This window comes from Xiphophorus couchianus, chromosome 12 (assembly GCF_001444195.1).
Source record: "Xiphophorus couchianus chromosome 12, X_couchianus-1.0, whole genome shotgun sequence".
Taxonomy (NCBI): domain Eukaryota; kingdom Metazoa; phylum Chordata; class Actinopteri; order Cyprinodontiformes; family Poeciliidae; genus Xiphophorus; species Xiphophorus couchianus.
Window position 1 is genome coordinate 1163247 of NC_040239.1, and position 17216 is coordinate 1180462.

Here is a 17216-nt window from a genome sequence, read left to right on the forward strand (position 1 = left end):
GAGGTGAAGCAGGATCACCCGGACTCTGGACCTGTGGTTCTGGCCTGAAGAAGGGACTCAATTCTTTCTGGTTCCGGCGGACTGGAGGTTCTACTGATCCGGGTCATGCACACCATCCACCGTCTGTGTCGAGACTGCATTGGACAGAACCTGCCGCAGGTCTGCCTCTCTTGCTTAGCAGCTGGTTCTGGACCCACTCAGGTTCTGGACAGCAGAAAGCAATCCAGTCCTCTGATTGGTTGTTCAGAGTGATGTCACAGCTGTTTTTAGTGTTTCTTGGTATAGCTAGTGTGTAAAGAATCTTTGATGGACTCCTCAGTGTGTGTGTGTGTGACATTAAGGATTCTTTGGGTCCTGTACTTCAGAACCAGTCCTGTTTGGGTTTTTCCCCTGAGTTTGTCTTGAAGGCGGTTTGATCAGAACAATGTGAGCAACTGGACCGGACCTGCAAACAGCTGAACTAGTTACACCGATACACTAGAACCTCACGGTTCTACAGGGAACCAGAACCGCCCATTGTCCTGACTGTGGGTAGAAGGTTCTGATCCACTGAGCCAAAACAGAACCAGTAGCATCCGGATCTGATGGTAAAATGATGATTTATTCAAGAAATCCTTGTTTGTCATCACCACCGTTAGATGACAAATAAAAATCAATCATTTTGTATCGTTAGTGAAAAAAACAGTAACGTCGATAAAATTCCTTTCATGAATTATTAATTAAGCAGCTGCAGAATAAAAATATCTAAAATACCTTATTTTATCTAAAATGCTCCTTATTGACTGAAACTAAATTATGCGTTTTTCTTGCTCTTTTCCTTTTCTTTCATTTCGCTTCCTCCAGTAGGTCTGATGTCCTGTTACCATAGATACGTTATACAGAATGTTACCAAAATAAAAGCATGGAACATTCGGTTGGCCTTACAGAACCGGTTCAACCTATTGTGTTGTCGGGTCATGGTTCTGGTTGAAGAAATTGTGTCTCATTCTTCTGGGTTCCTCACACAGAACTGGAACCAGAACCTCCCCCAGGCTTCATAGGACGGTTCTGATCCATCCGAGGCTGGCTGTGAAATGGAACCAGAACCAGGATCAGGATCAGAATCCTCCCTGCTGCTGGCCCCTCAGGCCTGCAGGGTTTAATTTCAGCCTGTCAGTCTGAACTCGGGGACATTTACCTTCCTTTGTGCTGACGAAGCCTCAGGATGAGCTGACCTTTCCGTCGTTGCATCTGGTTGCAGAGTCATGGAAACCATGGAAACGGCTCAGACCCGAATGGGCCTCTGGAGCAGAACCGCAGCTGAACCGGGTTCTGTTTCTGTTTCCATTCTAGAGATGAACATAAATAAACTAGAACATTTCTGAACAAATTTAAACGGGGCCCGCCAAAGTGTGCCTGTCGGTTGGAACCCAGCGTTGTGATGCTAAAAATTTGCATCAATGCTAAGCTTAGCTAAAATAATAATAATAGCATGTGGAGAATCACAGGCTAGGTTAAAACTAGTGTATAAGTTCAAATTAGCCAAAATGCTAATGTTAGCCTAAATGCTGCCAGTGGTATCACTAGCATGTTGTCTCACATTGACTTCCTCCATTCAGTTGCTAAACATGAGCAGAAGAAAAATAGCTAGAAGCTAATTTTAGGGAAAAGGCGTTTCTCTGCCCCCCACAGTGAGCTTCCTGCTGCACTGCAGAGGCAGTGAAATGCTAATATTTTTGCTAATGTTAATGTACTACCCTGAGAGAAAAACATAGCATTGCTATGGCAACAACATGAGAGCTGCTGATGCTCGCTCCGATGCCCCCTGCTGGTTGCTATGCCAACACCTGGCCCAGATTTTAAAGCTTCAGGAACCAGTTAGGTGCTGGCACTGCCTGCAGATGCAGCCAATCACAGAGGGGCTTCCTCAGACGCGTCCAAAGATCCTCTCTGGAGGAGAGAGCTCACTCAGACCTAAATACAGAAACCGCCAGGACCACAACACCGGGGTCACAGAGAGGTCAAGGGCAAAGGGAGACAGGTCGGTTCTGACCCGATTGGTCTGGTTCTTGCAGGTCAGCGTTCTCCGGGGGTCGGACGGGTTTGGATTCACCATCTTCTCCGATCATCCCGTCAGAGTCCAGGCCGTGGATCCGGGTGAGATTCCCACCAAGTTCACATCACACTATGAACTGGTTTAAACTGGTTCACATTCATTCAAACTGGTTTAAACTAGTTTCTTGAAACCCTAAATAAACCGGTCTAGATGTCTGAATCCAGGCTGAACAGCAGCCAGTGTTGGTTGAACTGGTTAAATTGATGTGAAGGAAATCTGCCTGGTCTCATTTGGTCGGGTCTGATAGGCGGTCCAGCTCAGCGGTCCGGACTCCGTCAGTGAGACTCGGTCCTCCAGCTCAACGGACTTCCTGTGGAAACCTGGACCTGTGCCAACCTGGCCCAGGCCATCAGGTAGCCCCGCCCCCCGGTTCCGCCCTGGGCTTTAGCCTCTCAGAACCGATCCTCGGTTCAGTTCTAAACCTGCGGTGTCCCACCAGGAGCTGTCCGTCTCAGGTCATCCTGGCAGTCTGGAGAGGTCTACCTGAACTGGGCTCGGCGTGCGAGACGTGGCTCCGCCCACAGCTTTACAATCCGGTGAGTCCGAACACTTGCCTGCCAACAAGGCCTCTGATTGGTCAATCACTCGTGTGTACCTGCCAGGTGTTACTTGGTTCTGGACATTCAGCTGCAGCATCTCACGGATTAATATTCCCGTTTCCTAGGTAACGAGCAACGAGTTTGTGTCTACGTATACGTGTACGTATGTTCTGACCCGATCTGATCCGGTGTTGACCGTGTAGAGCCTGATGGAACTGGTTCTGGTTCTGCAGGTCGTCTCTATCGGACCCATCCTAGCGGAGGTCAGAATCTCCTCCATACTCGGACCGGGATGTCTCAGCCAGTCAGCGCCGGCCACACCTCCACCCTGCCCGTCTCACAATCCAGAACCACGGTGTTGGGTCCACCTGGTAACCATGGAAACTACCAGAACTGCATCATCGTTCAGTCCCATCAGCCGCCGTCCGGATACAGAGACACATCACTTCCACCAAAAACTGTCATCTTCCCCTTCTTTGTCCAGGTCAGAATTTTTCACCCGATCCTTCAGAACCACTCTAGAACTCTGCCATGGGTCCAACATTAAGGTTGGCTCAGTTAGAACCTGGTTCTGGTTCAGAACCATGACATGTCTGTGTTGTTTCAGCCTCTGGACCTCTGCAGCCCGGTCAGAACCCTGCGCATGTCCGAGGAGATGATTCTGCACCAGGCCGACCTGCTTCCTTACAAGGTACCAAGAATCTGTTCTGGTTCTGACCCAGTTCAAAAACCTTCAGTTTTACTGGCGTCTCCAGTAAAACTGGAGGAAATGTCCTGAAGTTCTGGAACAAACCGTAAATATTTTTCTGCACCTACTTGGGCAGATGATGGCTTCGTCTCTCAGCTCCTCCCTGTCTTTGGGTGGAGGCGTCTCTCAGCTCCTCCCTGTCTTTGGGTGGAGGCGTCTCTCAGCTCCTCCCTGTCTTTGGGTGGAGGCGTCTCTCAGCTCCTCCCTGTCTCCAGGTCTCCGTCCTGATCTTCTCTGACCTGCTGCTTCTTGCCAGAGAGGACGACGGCGGTCGCTGCACCGTCCTGCGCCGCCCGCTGTACCTGAATGCGCTCCGGCTCAGAGAAGGTACCAGAACCTCAGCCGGTTCTCCCGGACTCGACCTCCTCCCGCCTTCAGGTGAAGACGTGCCCCTCGGACAGGAAGTGAATTCGTGTCTCTTCCTGTTCTAGTTCCGTGGGAACCGCTCCGGCTCCACCTCCTGCAGAGGTCTGCCGGCTGCTGGCGCCGCATCTTCAGCCTGGAGGCCTTCGACGCTGAGCAGAAGGTCCGGGTTGGCCTCTGTCTCCAGGACGACCGGCGGCGCTGCCTGGTCGCCATGGAGACCATGCTCCCCTGGCAGGTAAGCGTCCTGACAGGGGGCCAGGGCGCTCACCTGTCCAGCAGGAGGCGCCATATCATTTACACAAAATAAGTACTTCCTGTTAAATTTGGACACTTCCTGTTTGGGAATAAAGAGCCTTCCTCCTCTTCCTCCTCTTCCTCCCTCCAGCTGTCAGACTTCGGCCTCCTCTGTCGTCCATCTTCTCCTTTCTCCTCCCGCTGCTCCCCCGTGTTTCCAGGTGGCCCCGCCCACCCGACCCCGTCTGACCCCCCATCACAGCGGCAGCAGGGGGAGGGGCAGAGTTCCTCTGAGGTGTCGGATCCTGGGGGTTTAAGGCTCCGCCCCCCCATCAGCCAGGAGGAAGAGGAGGAGGAAGAGCGCGGCTGCAGGCGTCCGGGTCAGTCCAGATGTACTACAGGCTGCAGAGAGAAGACAACCGGGTTTGGATCCCTGGTTCTGGTTGTTACAGCAGGGAGTCGGGGGTCCAGGGAACCTCGGCCGATTTGCTGGCCGACCCACTGGTGGGTCCAGAACCAGAACCAAAAACCTAAAGAACCCAGTGGATCAGCCATGATGGCTGTGAAACCTTCCAGACTGGGTCAGAACCAATTTCTGTTGGTTTTGGATTTTTTTTTTTTTTTTTTTCAAACTTTGTTTATTTGGTTTTTAACAGGAATTGCATAGCCATACATTTACAATGTGATACATATAAAACAAACAATTCCCTCAAGTTATAAAAAACAAAACAAAACGACCTCCAATCACTCCAGGCAATAAGAAAAAGTCATAAGAACAAGGACACACACAAGAAAAAAAAATGTTTTGAAATAAATAAAAATTAAGATGCATTCTGCCACACCTAAAGAAAGTACAGTTTGTGCCCAGGAAAGTAAATATGGAACCATAAGAAAAGGAAAATCAGAGAAAAAGGACACAGGATGAGCAGACAGATACAGACAAGAAGGACTAAACTGGGACAGAATGGAAATGAACTTGACCAACCAATCGTAGCAATGGCTGCCAGATTTCTGCTAATTTGTCAGAGGAACCCCGCAGTGACATCCTAATTTTTTCAAGTTTAAGAAAATAAACAATATCCCTCAACCAGAGTATGAAAGAAGGAGGTTGTGGTGATTTCCATTTAAGAAGAATTATCCTCCTTGCAATAATGGCCATAAAGGACAAAGAATTTTCTTGGGAAGAGGAAAAGGAGACGGCCCTGAAAACACCCCAAACAAAACACTCTGGGGGTTCGGATCAATTTTTCTGCCAACCACGTCTGATATAACAACAAATATCTCTGTCCAAAAACTCTTCAGCTGGGGGCACAACCAAAACATGTGTATAAGGTTTGCAGGAGACTGTTGGCACCTATCACAAACTGGGGAAACCGTGCTATAAAATTTAGACAGACGAGCCCTGGTATAGTAAACGCGGTGCACAAGCTTGCATTGAATAAGACAGTGCCTAGCACATATAGAAGACTTATGTACCCGTATTAAGGTATGTGACCAAAGCTTGTCAGGGATAGCCTCTCCTATATCCTCCTCCCAGAGGGCTTTGATTGAGCCTAAAGACTCAGAGCGGATCAAAGCTATGCGGGTATAAAGAATTGAAATAGATCCTTTCAGCCTAGGAATGGGCAAAAGCAAGGAGTCAAGGTCAGAGTCCTCAGGCAGCCTAGGAAAAGTGGGAAAATTACTATGAACAAAGCTGCGCACCTGTAAAAATCTGAAAAAGTCTCGAGATGGAAGAGTAAATTTGACAGAGAGTTGTTGAAAGGTAGCAAAGACACCATCAATAAATAAATCCCTAAAGGTCTGAATGCCAAGGTTTGACCAAATCACAAAAGTTTTGTCTGTGAGAGAGGGAGAAAAGACATGATTGTTTGCGATAGGAGCATATCGTCACCTTCTTAAAATAATTGCCTAAGTCATTTTTTGCCATTTCTCAGGAAACACAAAAAACTGAACCATTTGTTAAATAAATGATATTTACAAACAATTTTAATCAAAAAAGTTGTAACAACAGATGTCTTTTGACATACAAACAGCAAGGTCAGTCAAACATGGAACATGACAGAATTAAATGACTTAGGCAAATTTTTGAACATGCCTTTGTGACCTAGGCAATTTTACAGCACAAACTAACAAAACATAATGCTGAGGAGGCATGTGCATTTTTTCCACTTCTCCTTCCAGCTCTTCTTTGCTGGGTTCTTGTGTGATGCCTATTAGTGTGGCAAATTGTCAAAGAAGTGATGACACTCGACAGGCATGATGGGTTTCATTGACTGGAGGTCCTGGAACTTTCTCTCTTTGATTGGCAGAGCACATGGAAACAAACTTATCCATGCCATTGGCCCATTTGGCACCTGCACCCTTTGTGGCAGTTCTTCCCACACAGAGTCTTCTGAAAAGGACAGCTTGAAATGGACTTTGCCTTCACTGCTAAACTGAAGAGCCCGCAAGTCATGCACAGTCGGGTCTCCAACTTTTTTGTCTGGTCTGATGCTGAAGAAGTAAGATCCATTCAGCTTCAGGAACTCATCGTGCTTGAGCACTTTCACATAGTAAGGTGATGGCCTGATTCTTGCAGTCTGGAGTACAACGACATAGTCTCTTGGGGTGAAGATATCTGCAACTATTTTTCGTTCAATAGTACTATGTCACACTCCATTTGTGTATGACCTGCAAGAAGGTATTTCTGGGTTATTAGCACCCCATATTTCCTTGCAAGCTCAGAGTATGCATTCGCTACACATGTATTGCGATTCTGATTACCGCAACCGTCGCTCCACACTATGATCTCCTTGAGGTCTGGATGGCCTTTGATCACACCTTTAAAATGATGATACTGAAGATGTGCAAATACCTCGCTACAGAGGTCACCTTCTGATTTGTCCCAAACGTAGCAGTAGCCTTCCTTTGATCTCAAGTTGAAAAGGGTAAAGTTGTGGACCTGCAGTTTTGTTTTGTAATACAGGCTGCTGGCTTGGGTTTTTGGACACAGTAGCACAGCTTGCAAGTCCATTGTCCAAACGGACTTCTCTTCATCAGCAGAATCCTTGTCCCTAGATTTCTCTTGCCTCGCTTCATCCTTCTTGGTGACATGTGCATGGTATGCAGCCTTACTGATATTTCCATGTTTGAATGAAACACAAACATCACACTGATCTTTTCTTGGAATAAATACGGAGTAGTTCTCCTCATGGAACACAGGTGTGAAATATTGGATTCCAACAGCTCTCACTCCAGCAGTTGCAGCTGCCTGTCCATATTCACGATGTAGTTGGGAGATGGTTGTGCCTTGGTAAAGGAACTTCTTGTCTTTGTAGGTAGCTGTGCTTCTGCAGTAGTGTGAGTCAACACTGGGCAGGTCCCTCAACCAGGAAATCCTTGACATCAGTTTCAACCTTTGTATGCTTTCCACTTTTGGGTCCAGATTTTGATGGCACCTCTGCTTGTTTTTCAGGGTTGATGGGGTCATCCAGCCATTTTGTAATGGTTCTTTCAGGGAGACCAAGTGTAGAAGAAAAAAGTGCCTTGCACACTTTAACACTTGTTCCATCTTCAAGCTTCAGTTGATAGGAAAATGATGAATTGCGTCGGGATCCCTCAGTAACTATTTTTTGCTTCATGCTAGTCTTTGTGACCAAAGTGGTGACATATAACCGATGTTCTTCCCAGGTGTTCATTGCCCAAATCTTGTCAAATACCCACTGCCGCTGCTCTTCTGTAAGGACTTGGCAGTCTCGAGTTGAGACTCGCTGACAGAACTTGGAGTTGCAGGGAGGACCCATAGTCTTTGCACTTATTTCTTTGCCACTTTTGCTCTTGTATGACATTCCTTTCAGACGTTTCTGCTTGGATTCATTTTGCTTCCATGTTCTTGGACTGAGGTGTTTATGTCTTTTCTTTTTGCCTGCATCTTTCAATGCATCATCCTCATCCTGCTGTTCTAAAGTTGTTGCCACCATAGATAGGCTGTTTTCGTCTTCAGGAGAGGAGGACTCATCACAGGTTGGGGTATAGTCCGGATCTTGAATGACATCATCGCCATCATCATTTGATATCGCCTCTTCTTTTATCATTTCCTTTATCTGCTTGGCATCTTTAACTTTATCCATGGGAGTAGATGGTGCATCATTATCAACATGCTGCATCGTCTCTTTATTGATGGTCTCATTGTCATCCTCAGTAGATGAGGACAGACTGGTGTCATCCCAATATGGGAAGAGTCCTGAATCTTGGAAATAGCATCAGCAACTGTGTAGAATTTTCGTCTCCTTGAATCATCCGCCATCTTGAAAAACTTCTAAAATTGCCTAAGTCAATTTGTCTGGTGACTTAAGCAAAATAAAACTGCCTAAGTCACACTCTTGACATAGGCAATTATACAAAAGGGGTAGAATGGCATGATCTGTTTAATTGAGGATGTTGGCAATTTTACCAGAGGTGGCCAGCATCACGAAGAGATGATTTAGGCAAAAAATCATTTTTGAAAAAAAATGACTTAGGCAATTATTTTAAGAAGGTGACGATATGGAGAAAGGAGTTGTAGACCAAAATAACGCCGAAATTGAGTCCAAATCTTAAGAGAGGTTTTAACTACGCTATTCTTTGTGTAAGCAACAGTCGAAGATTTAACTGGTGAATACAAGAGGGCTGCGAGAGACACAGGTTTTGCCGAATTCGTCTCCATTACAAGCCAGTCAGGAGAGAATGGGCCACACCGAAGCCAGGCTGTCAAAACCCCAATATTGGAAGCCCAATAGTAGTACCTGAAGTTCGGTAATGCCAGGGTAGGGTTAGAGACCCCCAAGTGGCTTAGGTCTCTGTAAATATTGTCTACAGCAGCGTTTCCCAATTCCGGTCCTCAGGCCCCCTGCCCTGCATGTTTTAGGTGTTTCCCTTATGCTACACACCTGGATTGAATATATGGGTGATCAACAGGTTTCTGCAGCACTTGATGGTCATGCAATCATTTGAATCAGCTGCTCTGGAATAGAGGCACATCTAAAACATGCAGAGCAGGACTGAGGACTGGAATTGGGAAACGCTGGTCTAGACAATCTAGGGACCTTCCCCTCCCAGAGAAAATCTGAAACAAGAGAATCTACCCCACCAAAAAAGGAATTGGTTAAAAAAATTGGGACACATTGAAAAAGATACAAGAAACGGGGGAGAACATTCATTTTGACACAGTTAATTCGAGCTACCAGAGACAGTTTAAGTAAGGACCAGCGCTCAAAGTCTTCTTTAACTTTCAACAGCAAGGGAGAAAAGTTAGCATTAAATAAGTCCTATATAAACTATAACGTCGTATGCCTACAATAGTTGGACTCGAACGAAGCATGATGGCAAGCGGCTCAATAGCCAGGGCAAATAACAGGGGACTCAATGGGCATCCCTGTCTTGTAGAGCGATGAAGGAGGAAGTACTCCGACCGAGTGTTATTAGTCCTAACCGAGACCTGTGGGTTAGAATAGAGTAACTTAATCCAAGTCAAAAAAGCTTCACCAAAACCAAACTTTTTGACAATATAAAAGAGGTAAGACCACTCAACTCAGTCAAAAGCCTTTTCAGCGGGGTGCTGTGGTGGCGCAGGGGCAAAGCATGACCCACGTTGAGGCCTTAGTCCTTGTAGCGGTGGTTGTAGGTTCGATTCCCGGCCTGGCAACGTTTCCCGCATGTCTTCCCCCTCTCTGATTACCCTGTTTCCTGTCAAACTACTTTCAAATAAAGGCCACTAGAGCCAACAAAGCCTTTAAAAAAAAATTAAAAAAAAAAAAAAAAAGCCTTTTCAGCATCGAGAGAGATCAAGGCTTCGGGATTGTTATGGGATGAATCATTGTAAATAACATTAAAAAGCCTCCTAACATTAGAAAAAGAATGTCTATTTTGAACAAACCCGGTCTGGTCTGAGTGAACTACTGTAGGCAGAACACACTCAATACGCATAGCTAAAACTTTTGATAACAGTTTAAAGTCGGCGTTTAAAAGGCTTATCGGACGATAGGATGAACAACAAAGAGGGTCTTTTTTCAAAAGAAGGGAGATGGTGGCCTGATTAAGAGTCTCGGGCAGGACTCCAATAACAAAAACATCATTATACATTTCTAATAAGAGTGGTGCAAGTTTATCCCAAAACGCTTTATAAAACTCAGAGGGGTACCCATCAGGACCCGGGCATTTTCCTCCCTGAAGAGATTGCATAGCCGCATTAAGTTCTGACAAAGTAATAGGTCTACCCAGGTTAACCGCTGTTTCCTGATCAACAGTCGGCACTTCCAATTTGGCAAAAAAATTATCCAAGTCAGCATCCGTGGATGTGGATTCAGATGAATACAATAACCTATAAAATTTCTCAAAGGCAAGATTAATCTGACAGGATCTGTCGTCACACCTGTGTCAGTTTGAATCTTGATAATCTGACGCGATGCAGACACCTGGCGGATTTGGTGTGCCAACAATTTGCTGGCCTTATCACCGTGTTCGAAAAACTGTGCCCTGGACCGCAACATAAGTTCTGTAGTGCGGTGGGTCATGAGTATATCAAATTCGGATTGCAGTAAAAGACGCTCTTTATACACATTTGGGGAAGCACAGGCTGCGTACATATTATCAAGTTGCGCAATTTGTCGTCTTAGGGTATTCAACTTCTCATTCCTTAATTTATTCTCGAAATGAATAAAATAAATGATCTCTCCCCTAATAAAAGCCTTCAATGATTCCCAAAGAAGGGAGGGAGAGATACCCGGTGTTCTATTTGTTGTCAGGAAAAAATCTATCTGTTTCGAAATGTAGTCAATAAAGCCAGTGTTTGAGAGAAGACGTGTGTTTAACTGCCGTAATGGACGTTGGGATGATAACATGCCTAATTTAACATCCATCAAAAGCGGGGCATGGTCAGATAAAACGATGGCATCATATCTACACAAGGACAAGGATGGTAACAGCCTATTATCAATAAGGAAAAGGTCAATGTGAGTGAATGTACGATGTACAGGTGAGAAGAAGGAGTACTCCCTTTTCAAAGGATTAAGAAAACGCCACACATCAGATACTGCAAACTCCTGCATAAATGAATGAATTGTTTTGGCCGATCGAGAGAGAACGGATGAAGAACGGTCGAGTGTCGAGTTCAGCCAACAATTGAAATCTCCGCCTAATATTAAATAATGTGTTGACATATCCGGACATTCAGAGAAAAAGCGTCTATAGAAAGCTTCGTCATCCCAGTTGGGAGCATAGACATTAGCTAATGTAACACGTATATCCCTAATTGAACCTGTGACAATAACATATCTACCATTGTGATCAGAAATAATCTGATCACAAGTAAAAGGGACAGATTTGTGTAAAAGAATAGCTGCACCCCTGGCCTTACCAGAAAAAGATGAATGATAGATCTGACCAACCCAGTTCTTTCTGATGTTCTTGTTTCCTAAGATGAGTCTCCTGTAGAAAGATGACTCTTGCTCCCAACTGGTTGAGGTGATGTAGTACTTTACTGCGTTTGACAGGATTATTCAGAACCTTGCAGTTGAAACTGGCAAATTGGAGGACCTGTCCTAGTAATAGAGCCATAGCAAAGTATAAGACATATAAGTAACAGAAAGAATCTGGGCGCTTGACCGATAAAACAAAGGATTAAGCAGAAGAAAAGATAAGGAAGAGTTGGAGGTACACAACACAAAAAAAAACCTAGTAAACAAACAAACCGAACATCTCGCAGAAGCATCCCCCCAAATGGGATGCGCGAAGCCCACTCCCCCCACAAAATGCCCATGGTCCGACCTACAAAAGGTCCTTGGAGAGTTCTTAGAAAAACAAAAAACCCTCCAAACAGAATGCAACAAAAACAAAATCTAGGTGCACAATATTGCATTTCAACACACACACAAAAAACAAAAACATAATGCTAGTAATAATAATCACAATTAACAAATTGGTAAAGAATAAATAAAATATTTTCTTTTTTCTCTTCCTTCCCCTTAAATTATAATACAAAAAAAAAAAAGAAAAACAAAAAAAGGGGGGTGCAAACCAGTGTGCAAAGACAATACTTAAAGTGTAAGAAAGCCAACCTCAACTATCAAATCTGCAGCATTAGTGCAAGTTACATTAATGGTCCTTGGGGCCAAAAAATTAGCCCAAAAGTGCCAATAAAGTCATAGCAATCCCCGCGCATAAACGCAAACATTTGCCTTGGAAATGTCTGCCATAGGGCAAACATTCAAACAGAGTCAGGGATCACCGCATTTTTCAGCTTTTTCTCAACAAAGTCCATGGCGAGCGACGGATCTTCAAACCTCTGGACTTGCCCATTTGGAAGAGTAATCCACAATATTGCCGGGTAGAAAAGACCAAATTTGACACCTGGACAGCAGAGCAGCTCCTTCTTAACTTTAGTAAAGGCAGACCGTTTCTTGGCCACAGCAGCAGTGAAATCCGGGAAAACAGAAATCCTCCTCCCATTATAAATCAAAGGAGATGCTTCACTAGCCTTGCGCAGGATTTCGTTACGTTGTTGAAACATATTCACTCTGGCGACGAAGGGACGCGGGGTTTCCCGTCCTTAGGTTCAGCACGGAGGGTCCGGTGAGCCCTGTCCAGTTAGGATAAACCCAGTAAATCCTGAAGTAAAGTAGCCACCCTTCCCTCAGATCCTTCAGGCACACCGACCACCCGAACCTTATTCAGTCTCGACCGTCCTTCCAAGTCCTCGCATTTCTTTGATATGGATTCCACCATGTCCTTTAGCGAAGCAACGGTTGCTCCAAGGGTTGTTAGCTTGTCATCGTGGTCAGTAGCCGGGCGCTCAAGGTCCGCAATAGCTTGTTTGTGTGAAGTAACTTTAGCTTCCAGCGGAGCAAGAGCCGTCGTAATCTCTCTTCTCACAGCCCCGGACACAATTTCGTCAAATTTACTCACAAGATCTGAGCGCACAGCCTCCAGCATCTCCTCCATACGCTTTAGCAGATGCTCGTTAGCATCGAGTACTGGAGCGGCCTCGGGCTCAGGCGACAGGCGTGGTTTGCTGCGGCCTACCTTCGAGGTGTCGGATTTACCCCGGTTTGCCATGGTTTAATAAAATTACCAAAACAGGTTGAGCATTAATGTCATGTAGATTATGTAATGAACTAAAGCTGTAAAAGAAACTTCAATAAATCGTGCTAAAAAAGGTTTAAATAGTCACATTCCTGCGGAGCTCCGGCAGACACCGTCCTACATGCTTGACGCTCCCCGGAAGTCGGTTTTGGATTTTTAGATGATGTGATGCTTCCGGTTGATCAGCCATCAGAGCTTTGATTATTGATGACATCTGCAGCACGGCCATTTTGTCTTCATCAGGAGGAAACTGCTTCCTGTTTGTATTTATTCAGTAATTCTGATCAAATCAGGAATAAAAACTAAACATCAGGCCAAAACATTTACCAACCAAAGGCAGGAAGCAGATTGTGTCGAGTCACTGCCTAAAACCAAACTGTACCGGCCGATCGGTCAACCGGCTGATCGGTCAACAGATCAAATGTTTTGTTCTCCTCAGTTCTGCGCCGCTCGTTCTCTGAGGGTTCCTTGCTACAGGAAGCCCGATTGCCTCACTTCCTGTCTGACAGCACCATCCACCATCTTAGACCTACATCGACCTTTGACCCAACCCTCCCCCTTCCCTCCCGCCTGCCCCAGCTGACCAAGGAAGGAGCATCTCTGCACCACATGCTGCTGCTGCTCAATGGAGCCAAGGTAGAACCAGAACCAGAACCAGAACCACATACTCAGTCCAACAGCATGAAGCTATTGAGCGTACTACTGGTCTAACCAGTACAGACCAGTATGACCCAGGTCAAGCTACCAGGTCAAGACTTTTCAATTATAAACAAGGTTCTAGCCCGGCTCTGTTACCATGGTAACTGATGGGAAGCTTGATCTGGACAGTCAGACTGGTTCCCAATAACAAACCAGTTCAGCCAAATCAGGGACCAGTACAGCCCCCTGCAGCCTCATTTTTGACCAGTTCAAACTGGTTTCAACCAGATTTTCTTTGTTTTGTTTCAAAGGAAGGAAAATCCAGCAACTTCAGGCTGAAGGCGAAGAACACCAAAAGTTTGTAAGTCGACATCCATCTGCTGACTTCCTGTTCCTCTCTGCTCTTCATCACTTTTGAGGAACCCTGTAGAACCTTTGTAGAACCCTGTAGGACCTTTGAGGAACCCTGTAGAACCTTTGTAGAACCCTGTAGGACCTTTGTAGAATCCTGTAGGACCTCTGTAGAACCATCTAGAACCTTTGTAGAACCCTGTAGGACCTTTGAGGAACCCTGTAGGATCTTTGTAGAACAATGTATGACCTTTGTAGAACCATTTAGAACCTTTGTAGAACCCTGTAGGACCTTTGTGAAACCCTGTAGGACCTTTGTAGAACCATGTAGGACTTTGTAGAACATGTATGAACCTTTGTAGAACCATTTAGAACCTTTGTAGAACCCTGTAGGACCTTTGTGAAACCCTGTAGGACCTTTGTAGAACCATGTAGGACCTTTGTAGAACCATCTAGAACCTTTGAGGAACCCTGTAGAACCTTTGCAGAACCCTGTAGGACCTTTGAGGAACCCTGTAGGATCTTTGTAGAACAATGTATGACCTTTGTAGAACCATTTAGAACCTTTGTAGAACCATCTAGAACCTTTGTAGAACCCTGTAGGACCTTTGAGGAACCCTGTAGGATCTTTGTAGAACAATGTATGACCTTTGTAGAACCATTTAGAACCTTTGTAGAACCATGTAGGACCTTTGTAGAACCATCTAGAACCTTTGAGGAACCCTGTAGAACCTTTGCAGAACCCTGTAGGACCTTTGAGGAACCCTGTAGGACCTTTGTAGAACCATGTAGGACCTTTGTAGAACCACCTAGAACCTTTGAGGAACCCTGTAGAGCCTTTGCAGAACCCTGCAGGACCTTTGTAGAACCCTGTAGAACCTCTGTTGGACCCTTCCAGATTGCTCAACCTAGATGGCGCCCTTGGAGGACTGACTTTGGCCCCCTGCAGTTGGGTCCTGGTTCTCTTTGGTTCTCCTTGGTGGTGTTTGTTCTGTCATTCTTGGTTCTGTGTGACTCTGGTCGGTTGCTGGTGCTACTGGACTGTTGGACGGATCTCTGCGTTCTCTTTCAGACCATCTGAAGGAGAGGTTATGCGATGGGCATACAGTCTGGAAGCTCTGCTGACCAATCAGTGTAAGACTTCCTGTTTGCTTGGACCAATCAGCAGTCAGGTGAGAGCCAGTCTCCATTGGCTGACAGTGTCTCGTTCTCTTTGGTCAGATGGCGTGGCGGTGTTTCGTGACTTTCTGAGGTCAGAGTTCAGTGAGGAAAACCTGGACTTCTGGTTGGCAGTGGAGAAATTTAAAAGGACACCCTCCCTCAGTAAGATGACCACCCAAGCTAGGAGAATCTATGACCAGTTCCTATCTCCATGTGCTGCGAGAAAGGTGAGGCGTTCTGTCAGCATCTGTTCTGATTGGGCCACTAAATGGTCAGGTGACTCAACTCTTCCGTCTCCAGGTCAATGTGGACTCCACCAATCACAGCCTCAGTTTGGGTGTTAACCCCGCCTCCTTCCAGCGGGCGCAGGATCAGATCTTCAGCCTGATGGAGGCAGACAGTTACCCACGATTCCTCAAGTCCCACCTCAACGCCCAGCTGGCCAATCACAACACAGGCACAGCAGTGGAGCTGTCCAATCAGACTAATCAGTCTGTGATTGACTAGCCAGATGCATCATGGGACCTGTAGTTCATAGATTCTGATTAATACTAAATATTTTAGTGTGCCTCCTCTCACAAAACATTGCACGTTTTTATCAAATATTTATAAAACTTTAGTTTTAATCTCCTTCCTTTCTGTCACTGATCAGGGGCCTCATGTTTTGTTTTGTTTTTATTTAACACTGAACAACAATAAAAAAAAGTAAAATAAAAATATAAATAAAAAAATTTGTCAGACATCAAACAGAGAGAAAGCAGAACGAAAAAAACAAACAGAAAAAGAAAAAGAGGCTTTAGTTCTCAAATAAATTCAGGTCGTTATAGAGCTGTATTTATTCCTGCTTGTTTTTCAGTTTTAAGGTTCTGAAGTGATTTTTGTCCATTAAAAGGTTTTTAAAAGCTGAAAAGTCAGGATTTCTATTTCCCATTTACAGCAGTGGATGAAGAATGTGGTGAGGATCAGCAGGTTGTGAAGAATGAGGTTCTTCTGTCTCTGTGGGTTTTTCCAAATATTAGATCCTCTGTTTTTAAGGGATGATGGAGGAAAGTTTGGATGAGATCCAGTCCTGAAAGTTCCTCCAAAATGTTCCAGTTTGCACACAATAGAAAAAGAGACGATCTGTTGTTTCAGTCGTTGTCACAAAAGGTCCAGCTGTTGGTATCAAAGTTGAATCTTTGTCTTAATAATTCCCTGGATGGAAAAAAGTTATTGAGAATTTTAAAATGAACTTCTTTAGCTTTAGGACTTAGAGGAGATTTAAGGTCAGCAGTTCTCCACTTATTAACCTCTGAATCAGAAAACTAATTTAAAATGGAGTTTTATTTGGTCGGACAGGAAATATAACATTAGTTAGATGCTGACGCCTCCGTTTGTTAGGATTACTTTTGTCCAAAAGTGTTATGATCTGTGTTTTTTTCTGTGTTGATTTGAGTTCTTCTGTGTATTTATTTTGAGTTTCTGTCTCTGAGTCTCCCTGTTGTTCTGTCTCCCCTTGATTATTCCCAGGTGTGTCTCGTTTCCTAGATTACCCCCTGTGGATTTAACCCCACCTGTGTTCCTTGTTCCTCGTCGGGTCCTTGTCTGAGTTGGTGTTTTGTCTAACGTCATTTTCTATCCAGCCTGTCGTTCTTTCCACTCGTTTACCAGTTGCTACCGGCGTTGAGCCCTGGCGTCCGCTCAGCTGTGCTGCCTGTGTTTATGGACTATTATTTATCATTAAACAACCATCAATCATCTGACCTGGGTCTCATAGCGTCTGCTTCACCGTCCATCACCCGCACTTCATGACAAAAAGGTTAAATCCAAACAGTTGAAGTAACTGAAGATTAGCTGATTGAATATTTATATTTTAACCAGATATTTGACTGCAGAGGGGTCAAAGGTCATTACTGTGTTAAACTGAGTGCCTGAGCAGTCCAGATTATACAATAAGCAAAATTCGTCATAAGACAACCAATCTCTATCGTCATTAAGAAAATGT

At 45.0% G+C, this 17216-nt stretch overlaps 1 protein-coding gene across 1 annotated transcript; it reads left to right on the forward strand.

Moving 5' to 3' along the window:
• The first annotated feature begins 1790 nt into the window (after positions 1-1790).
• On the forward strand, positions 1791-16576 carry LOC114154789 (regulator of G-protein signaling 3-like). The gene is made up of 14 exons (XM_028034198.1): positions 1791-2136; positions 2343-2448; positions 2535-2631; positions 2760-2793; positions 2868-3118; positions 3242-3325; positions 3598-3709; positions 3814-3983; positions 4134-4362; positions 13521-13717; positions 14032-14081; positions 15144-15205; positions 15293-15459; positions 15533-16576. Exons 5-14 carry the CDS (start codon positions 2927-2929, stop codon positions 15737-15739), a joined length of 1470 nt encoding a protein of 489 aa, XP_027889999.1. The 5' UTR covers positions 1791-2136; positions 2343-2448; positions 2535-2631; positions 2760-2793; positions 2868-2926; the 3' UTR covers positions 15740-16576.
• Positions 16577-17216: the final 640 nt, after the last annotated feature.